The sequence below is a fragment of the Limulus polyphemus genome, unplaced genomic scaffold, assembly GCF_000517525.1.
Source record: "Limulus polyphemus unplaced genomic scaffold, Limulus_polyphemus-2.1.2 Scaffold152, whole genome shotgun sequence".
Lineage (NCBI taxonomy): Eukaryota > Metazoa > Arthropoda > Merostomata > Xiphosura > Limulidae > Limulus > Limulus polyphemus.
In genome coordinates this window covers 168,983-179,305 of record NW_013665762.1, presented here as the reverse complement: position 1 = coordinate 179,305, position 10,323 = coordinate 168,983, and the positions used below count along the sequence as shown (strand labels likewise).

The following is a 10,323-nucleotide window of genomic DNA, read 5'->3' as shown; positions in this document are numbered from 1 at the left end:
TCTAATCAAACTGAGAGATTTGACCATTCCTCTTATAATACACCCACAGCCCTAAAATGCAGAGCACATTTATGTGGCAACGGGACATAAAACATGAATCACTGGGTTCACACACAAGTACTAGTTTCTTCTTCTTTTTTAATAGAAAACTCCACATTAGGAAAGAAACACCAAGAGTTACTGGATTATATTGTGTACGACAGTATATGTGAATCTATAAAATTGAGTAAATATTTTGAAGTTTAAAATAATTACTTAGTTAAATATATTCATAAACTTATTTCTCCAATTTCAGTATGTGGCTATGGAACCAAAATATAATAGACAAGTTGGAATTCATAAACTATTTTAATGTTTCATTGTCTATCTTTGATCAATCACATATATATGCAGAGCAGACACTGTTGTGATATATAACAATAACTATAGGAATGGAAAGCATAGAACTGCCCTATTTACAGAATATACCATTGATCTATACAAGTTTAACCCCAAAAGGATAACTTAATTACAACAATTACAAAGGAGTAAATTGAAGCACCTCTGAAAAATCAAATGGACACATGCTAATTAGATAATGATTGAATAAAGGCTGTGATACATAAAAAATATCCTGTCATTCCCAAACCTACTTCAAATTGTATGCAGTCTTACATAAAAGCACAAATGTTCTCACCAATTTCCAAAATAATTCACACATTGATGCAAAAGAACATGTTTTGTGTTTATGTACAATAGTGAAACAGTCACAACAGAGTAAAAGATTTCAAAGAACAAAACTACACAAAACTAGCATTGATGATAACAGGTTTTTAAAAATAAACAATATACAGGTCTTTAAGGAATTTACACCATTCAGACAACAACTTGTCACTTGAGTGCATCACAGTTCAGTAAGGTAATATTTTTAGTGTATACAAGTTATAAATTTAGTTTGGATAAGGCTAATTATACATGTCATCACAGCAGTTTCCACAACATTAAGGTGGCCATTGGTCCTTTAGTTATAATTAGTTCTATCTTATTGCCAGTGATAACCTTTCTATTTAGCACTAAAACATAGAACATTCATTACAGGTCTCACAATTATCAAGAGACAAAAAAATGTACAGGTATTCTTTTACAATGTGTTTATCATACAGACATTGTTTTTTTATGGACTTCTCCTCTCTTCTTTGGGTTATCAAAGCCACTATAAAATGACATACGAAGTCCGTGAGAAATATGGTTAGCGTATCAAATGTCTGCTAAAATTAATCAGCCATATTGTCCTGGAAAGATAAATTGTTCAACTATGAAGAACTAAATAAAAATTGTTTCCAATATATCCACAAAGTAGTTTTCTCTAGTTAATGTTGAATATTATTCAACATGCAAACATATACATATATATGGATTATACATATATGCCAGCCATCATTAAAGTAACACACTAAAGTAAATGTGGAGTACAAGAAAACATTTATAATAAATCAGTAGCAAAAAGTAACAGCTGGTTTATGGGGTTCGAATAAAAAGTACTTCTAGAATAGCAATTGAAATTAATTTTTCTTTTAATGGTTCTTTTTTATAAAAGTATGGACATAAAAGCATTCCTTGGTAAATTCAAATCAACAAAGTTTCATTAATAAGATGAGAATAACAATTACTAAAACGTTTAGAATAAAGAATCTAAAATTATCCTTTATTAGATTATCAAAACAGTAAATATTTTCACTAAAGAAAGCTTAAGGCTAGTACCTTCAAAGTTTATTGTACTTACACCTTTATTTTAAAAAAGTCCCGTAGAGTAACAGGACTTCAGATAAAAACTTTGGTTACCTGTAAAGTTTGTGTAGGGGATGGTCCAAGAGTTTTATTTATGACCTGGATTATAGAATCTATCATAAAGTTTTTGTTAATAATGCATTAGAACTGCACAAGTTACATCATCTCTTAATGTAAACTTAAAGAATAAAAAAAATTATTACCTGTAAATGTATGTAGACAATAAAAAAGAAGATCACGGGTATGAATTTCACTGAAGGCCTGATATATCATTCTGAGTAAAGTATAAACCAGTTAAGCTTTATGCAGAGGTGCTTAAAAAGATTATGTCAGGTACATGTAGCAGGCTATTCCTTTTTAAAAGGAGACTGGTTAAATAAAAATCTTAAATGCTTTATAGTTTCTCAGTTAAAAACAAGGGGAAAACATGAATATTTGAAGTTTTGATTTGAGTTTTTTTATGTTTCTTCTAAACATAAAGAACAAAGCAAAACACAGTAAAGTAAAATAATTTTAAAACAAAATGTCCAAATGACTGTTTTCATATTTTAATTTTTTATTACTGACTAGGCTGTTCCACCCACTGTCTCGTATCTTTCACTTCAATTACAAGTGAAGTATTTTAGTAGAAAAATGATTACAAGCAACACATATGAGGTTATAAACATTATTAATTTTTCACTGCTATCAAAGTGTGGTCTAGAGGATTCACAAATAATATTCAACCACTCATATGCAGCTTACATTACAACAGTATAAATTTTTAATGTGTCTATTTCAATATGCATCCTTGACCAATTAAATTGAGCATATTGGATTACCAAGTTTATCAACAGTATGCATGCATATGGCACAATCAACGTCTGATACCCTACCTCTATATTATCTACTTATCCCTTTTTTGAAAAGTACATTTATGGCTCAGACAAATGTGCTTTTAAACAATCAAACTTCAATCCTCACATTTAAGTTACTACCAATATGTAATAAACTATCAAATCATAACCCTTTGGATATTTGTGATAATTCTTAGGATTTGCACATCATCTTAGATCAGATAATCAATGACACCATTTTGCAGATTAACGTGTATACTGCCTCTAAAACCCTATAATTCTGGCTCATATACTATTCCATTTCCAAACTAACAACTATACAAACCTTACTGTTGTACAGCATACACAAAAGTTTTCAGTTCTGATGGCTGTAATGTTGATTATATACTTCAGTACTGACATCTGTTTTATACCATTCTATTCTCAGATATACAAATATTCTAGTTCTGAAAGGAATGACGAATACACTACATGTTCTTAATTATGTAACACCCCCAATCTCATGTAATTTCCACATATTCATACACTATGTATACCCTTAATGTACTCCAGTTATATCTAGTTCTAATTGCACTACACATTCTGGATAATAAGGTTATTTATATTTTTCAGTTAATATTTCACAGAACAATCCAGTAAATGCTATAAGGTTTTAAGATACAAAATGATTTAACAACTGCTGTGTAATTAATCAATCTATGTTATTATTTACAACTGTAAATCATTAAGAATCAAATTTTGAACCTAAGTAAATTACTTTGAAAGAGACGAAATCTTAAAACTAGTCTAAATTATTGTTTTCCTACAGTTTTTATGTAAACAACCTTTTGATTATTATAACAAACTAAAAATAAAATTCTTCTTCAACTTTTTGAACACACTAGAAATTATAGATTCTAATCATTTCGGTCATTTTTCTTGTAGTGTTTATAATATTTTTTTAATCTTGAAACTGTTTAATGATAAAACACCAAAACCAGGCAATACATCATTACCTATATAATTAATTAGAAAACTTTTTATAAATTTAGCAATGAATACCATGCAAATCTAATATGATCTAAAATCTTGTCTAAACATAGTTGTATAAAGAAATCTAAACTATTTACTAAAATGTTATTGTTTATAACATAAAAACATAGCAAACATGAGGACTGAATTTATTACTAAACATCCCAAATGATAACAATAAACATTTTAAATCATGAATGCTAGAATACAATATCTAAAACCATCAGTCTTACTCAGAGAAAAGAAACACATCCATACATTCTCCATAAAATCAGTTCAACATTTCTTTCCACTAAAACATATTCCATACAATTTGAACAACTATTACTAGTATCATATTATTCAAGACAACCTAAGTTACAAAACAACGAAGCTAGCAAAATGTTGAATGTTGTTGCATTTTTACAAAAACTTAACATACTCAAATAAAACCAAATTTTGCCACTCATTCTAAAACACCAAAATTCATATGGAAGTCTGAGACTTGATGCAACAATAGTCTCTCACTTTTATCTTCTGACATGAACATTTGTACTGTCCAGTGGATTTAAGACAAACATTTGAATGGACAATCATAAAGCCTTCAGTCAGATGTCAACAAAGAAGGTAAGATTTTTTTTTTAAAGTTACATTTGAAATAAACAAACAGCCTTAACTAACCAATCACAAAAGTTTTACTTTCTGTTAAAATGCATGCAGGGTCTTAAATCCACATGACTGGCATTCTTGCAGCTACTCAGGGCTAGTAGGGCACTTTGGTAAAATATATTTATGACAATAATGTTGTATGCATGATGGTCATTTTCTGTCTCCTGGACTGGAAGCTTCAGAGTCACTACCAGAATAGCCCTCAGAGGGTGTGCTGGTGTTTGGACGAGATGGAAAATCTAGAGGAGATCCAATGCTGGATTGTCTAGAGAGGCCTTGTGCTTTAGCTGTTGCCATAGCAACTTCCATATCGGCTGGATCAGAAGAACTTGATGCCTCGCTTCTTGTACTAGTAGAGGAAATGTGTTGAATTGATTTAAAAACCTGTATGGTATTAGTTTTGCAATGGAATTAAAGTTAGCTCAATGAGTCAGTTGACCTGTACAAAACTGGTTAGGCTAGTAATTCAATGGCATGCTATGAGTCTGACTTAATTTATTACAGACCTAATGTCACGAGGAAAAAAAATCATTTTCATTGAAGGAAGAACACCAAAATACTCTTACTTTAGAAATTACAATATGCATTATCACTATAGCAGTAAAGGTTTGGGGACACTAGCTAACTGGAGTCAATATACCATAAGGAAAAAACAGAAAAGAAAAAGAGAGCTTACAAAGCCTTAAAGAGGAACTGCTATTGAATAGTAATGGTGGCATGAGTTGAAGACATTTTTGCCTATTTACTCTCACAAAATCCACTTCTGATATTGAGGTATTAAATTAATCACAAAAGACTTAAATAAGAGATCAGGACTACAGGCAAGCCAACCACAGTGTAAACACAAGCTTCATGCTGCTGGACTTTCTGGATGGGCTGTACTCCATAGAGTCATCACGAGAGACGTGGATGTAAGGTGATGGCTCTTTCATGGTGCAACTTGGGTGGATAACCATGGGAACAAACCACCACGTGAAGCAATGAATACCACTACACACCGTTTTCTTTGGATGGATGAGTCAAAACTTGATGACAACTTAAAGTGGTGGGTATGACTGTGTAGTTCCATCATGAAAAACGGTGGAATGGTATTATGTCAGCATGTTTGAATCTGATTTATTTGTAACAGTTACATTGATTAAATCATGGTTGGCAGAAGCCAATGAGAAAAACATTCCTGGACCAACTTGTCATTCCAAAGGATCTAATTTACTGAATTTACAAGAATGCAAACTCTACAAAAACTAAAATAACTAATGATTTATAAGATGAAAAATTCTGTAACAGCTGTACACTTAAGCTGGTGAAAAAAACACCTAATCAAGCAAGAAAAAAAAAAGGAATATGAAACAAGCTGTTAAAATAAATTATAAATGACCAAGTACTACTGAACATAATGCTAAAGAATTCTTTATGTATTACTGTCCCCTAAAAATACTTAAACTTTTCTCAACTTCAGTTTAAAAACAAATGATAAAGCTTTGAGTCTTGTTCCCAAATACCATGCTTAAAAATTCCTCCACCATGTAACCAAAAACAAATAATATATATTGAACATATTCTTTAAATTTGCCAATAGGACAACAAGTTACCTTGTACCCAATTGGACTGCTAAGCATACATCACCATACCAACCAAGCAGAGAATCCCACTCATATTGTTACTGAGACCACTCTCATATTTTTATGCACAATACTAATGTTCTATATCTTGTAGTTTTTTCCACACATTTGCATTCTATTATTTCTTAACATTTTCTGTCAGAACTGCTTCAACTTCACCTAAAAAAGAACTTTTCAAAGAACTGGAAACAATGTGTGTGTCAATAAAACTTTTATATTTCAATATGGTGTTTAGACTAAGTTTTATTGTAAAATAACTCGTGCACACATTTAAACAATAATTATTAAGAATTATCTTATATTTTTTCAAAAGTGCTGTCATGTGTATCAGTCACCACAGGGAATGATGATTACAAGTAAAATAATGAAACTGTTTATTTTAGACAAAAAAAACAACAAAAAACAAACAACTCATAAGAACACAAAGAAAAATAATATTAATGACATACATCATACTACTGATTTTCACACCTGATAATCTTTGAAATATATGGTAATGGAGCCCGAAAAATATCACTCGAAGTATATCAACTTTGGTTGATCAATTTAAATAACTGGTGATCTAGTGAGATATACCTTGATTGGCTGTCTTTAATGGTAAATATCTGACTGTTTCATACATGGTGGTTAGCTTATAATCTCAGTCTATTATACCCTTGCTATTTGGAATTTCATTTCTCTCTCTCTCTATTGAAAGATTTAGGAAATAACTAAGGAGGAACTTATGCCAGAAACATTGTTTGTTATTTTTGAGGTGTTTATTATAAATATGGAACTAAGAAAATTTAAAACATCCATATCCTATCAACAATTTTGTGACTTTAGATATTTGACAAATGAGTCTCGAACATATTTTATGCTAACAATATCATCCCAAAAATGGTCACATGACACTTGTTCAGTTGCTAATGGAGGTACATAATTCAAAACATGTTGTTGATCAATGCTGTCAAGTCACTTTACGATCTAAAGATAATCTTCCATGAAACTGAGATAAGTATAATAGTACAACTTTCTGTAAATAAAGATGGGGGATGTGGAAACACTATGGTTAGACGTTTCCAGGACCTCCTGATAAAAGTAATTAATATTACAGGATTTCGAGTACTGAAAAATTTGTTTAAAATATTACATGACTTTCCAGAATTATCATAACCTGTGCATGATGTTATAGCATACAGAAATAATGTTTCACAATGCTATCCAAGAGACAATACGGACAGACCTCAAAATCTCACTAAACTTGGTGCTGCTAAGAAGAAGTGGCAGTAAATTCAAGGTTGTGACCAGCATAAAAATTAGGCCCACTCTCACTTAAAATAGGGCCCCAGTGGCAAAATGTGACCCATTCCTGTCCCATCACTTTTTGAATATCTATATATAAATTGCATATTACATTAAATAAAGTTTTTGTTTTCAATATTTAGGTATTACCACACTTTTTTTATGGATTGATAAGAAATACTATTCAGAGCTTATTGTTCAAATTTAATCATTAAATTCCTACATTCTGAAATATCTTCTTACCCTGTTCTGCTAACATGTAGTCTGTCATCCATATCCATTCCAGAAAGAAAGTATTCATTCCCTCTGTACATTTCTTAAATAAAAAATAAAACTATTTTTTTAAATGTCCTGAAATGTAAAATCTAGTTACATATATACTTCTATCTATGAATATTATCAGTCTAATATTTGTCCACCTGATAGTTTTTCCACAGTCTTATACCTCTTCAAGTGTTCTGCAGCAATTAATATCAAAACCAGAAAAGAAAAAACAAAAACTGTTGAATGGTGTCAGACTTTTTGTGTTTTATGTTAAAAAAGGAAAATTCTCTCTCTGATCTATAGTTGTTTGACATTTGGTATTATAAGCAATTATTAAAAAAAGATTCATAATTAAACAACATATAAAAATCTAACTTCTGTAACATTTACAACATTTTACTTAATTATTTATTAGGCAAAGTTAGTACTGTTTACTGAATACAATATAGGTTTTAGTATTTTGACACATTCTTTTTCAACTTCTCTTGTTCATCACTTGAATTAGAACATCAGTTTACATTTTATCAAGAGTCATCAGAATATTTTTGTTGAATTTTTTAAATTATGATTTATCATGTCTAATCATTCTTCTTCTCCCCTCAATTCCTTCATATGGAGTTGGACGTCTTGTGATCCTTCTCCATTGAAATCTATTGTTGACTACACTGTGGTTACTCGACTACTGTCCTCTTTAATACAATCCTTCCACCTCTTCCTTTCTGCAGCCTATCTTTCACTTTCCCCTTTGTTGCCCATTTCATCAAACTATCCTCACCCATCATTTATTTTCACACACCACACTCCAATCATAATTCCTGCACCTTATCTCTGATATTACAAACCTTCACTTCCTGTCTAGTTTCTGCACTTGGCTTGTAATCTGTTAAAGTCACACGTCTAATGCATCTCAACCACCTCATTTCTGTCCCTTCCAACCTTTTCAGATGACACTCCTTCACTATCAGAGTATCTGTGCCAAATAGTAGGGCTGGCCTGATCATGATTTTGTACAAAAGGCTCTTCTCACTTCAATAGCTATCAAATACCATCCCTACAATCCTCTGCCACAACCCCTTGCACTTTGTAACCTGGCTTGTATCTTTCTGTGCAGCTCACTGTTCTCCTCTGGTCAGCCTCCCAGGTATTGAAATTCTTTATTGTCTATATTCAGTTCAGTTCGATTCACGGCTGACAACACTACCATCTCATCTGTTTTTAATCTGCTGATCTTTATTCCAACACTGCTCAGTGCTTTGTTCCATCTACACACCATTTCCTCCAGCTCCTCCTCTGAGTACACTCTTAATACCATATCATCTGCATACATCAGTTTCTTGTATTTTTCCATATCCAACTGCTTACTTATGTAATCCAGGATAGTGGGATCAATGTCCTAATCACCTTTTTATATGCATTCTCCAGATCCAGAAAAGCCCATGTTGATACTCCAATTGCCTTTCCATTACTTGCCTCACAATAAATGAAACATCAACTGTGCCTTTACCCTTTTGGTAACCAAACTGCTTTTCCCCTAGCTGTGGTTCCACTATTCTTCGCAATCTTTTATCAATGATTCTCTCCATCACTTTCATTGTGTGTGCTAAGAGTTTTACACCCTATAATTTCCACATTCATGGATATTGACTTTCTTCTTGAAAATGAGCACTAATATAGAAGCTCTCTATGCCTCGATTATCTTCCTCTCATTCCACACCGTTTGGATCCATTTAGACACCCAGCTGATTCCTTCACCATATCTGTTATAATCTCATCTGGTCCAACAGCCTTATACACCTTTGCTTTACCAATTTCTCTCCTCACTTCCTCAATGGACACATCTGGCTCAGCACTGACATTTGGTGTATAGTTTGGTAATTGTGCTTCAAATGACTCTTTGTTACTTCAACTGCAGTTATTTGCAATTTTCCATCCTTATCATTTATAAATAGTAAACAGACTTAGACCTCTTTTGACTGGTTTATGCTTTCAGCTAATTTAAACACTTTCTTCATAGCTGTGACTACATTATCTTCCAGCTCCTCATACAGTTAATCCAATGCCTCTTTTATAACATTGCTCACCATCTTCCATGCCTCCTTTTTCGATTTTGTAAACTCTTTTTTAATTCTCTGTGATGGTTGCAATTCACATTGCTTTCTTGCCTCTTTCTTCTGTTTCCTATACTACATTCCTCCACCACCATTCTTCCCTATTTTTTCTATTCCCAAATGCTACCCTTCCACATACCTTCTCTGATACAGTTATCCATTCTTCTTGTACATTGTTTCTCTCTTTTCTGCTGTTTTCAATGGTCCAACTGGTTTTTTCCTTTCCAAATATTTTGCATGTGCTCCCTTCAGCTTCCATCCTTTAATACATGTTTCATTTGAACATAGGTCTTTCTTTTTCCACTTTTCCAGCACAACTGTTGTTACTACGAGCTTGTGCTGCAAAGTTATCATGTCACTCAGAATCACTTTACAGTCCTTCACACATTTCTATTGTTTTCAGCACTAGAAGCATATCTATTTGTGATCTCACCTTACTGCTCCTATAGATATATCTTTGGCTATCTGGCTTCTCAAACCATGTGTTAGTCATCAATGATTCACTGCTGATGCACATGTGTGGTAGTATATTACTTAAACAGCCCTTGTTTACAAATGCAACTTTTTTGATTTTAATATCATTCAAAATTATGAAGCAACATCTTATTTAGCATTACGTCAAGATTATTTTTTTTACACTGTTTCTTAAAGAAAAAAGTTATTGACAGAACTATCTTAGCCAGAATCAACTAAAAAATAAATTTATGATAAATAAAAAAAAGCTTAAAAGTTGTGAAGCTAACATCCAGCTGGAACTACCAAAGTGATTATGTCTAATTAAAA

The 10,323-nt window shown here is 32.0% G+C and overlaps 1 protein-coding gene across 1 annotated transcript in view; it reads right to left on the bottom strand.

Moving 5' to 3' along the window:
• Positions 1-329: 329 nt before the first annotated feature.
• The window catches only part of LOC106476026 (transcription factor Dp-1-like), a 92,887-nt gene continuing 82,893 nt past the window's right edge, over positions 330-10,323 (bottom strand). The window contains exons 11-12 of the mRNA XM_022381167.1: positions 7,412-7,484; positions 330-4,611 (exon numbers count right to left, since the gene is read on the bottom strand). Of these exons, the coding sequence (XP_022236875.1) occupies positions 4,413-4,611; positions 7,412-7,484 (272 nt within the window). The 3' untranslated portion in view covers positions 330-4,412. The remainder of the gene's footprint in view (positions 4,612-7,411; positions 7,485-10,323) is intronic.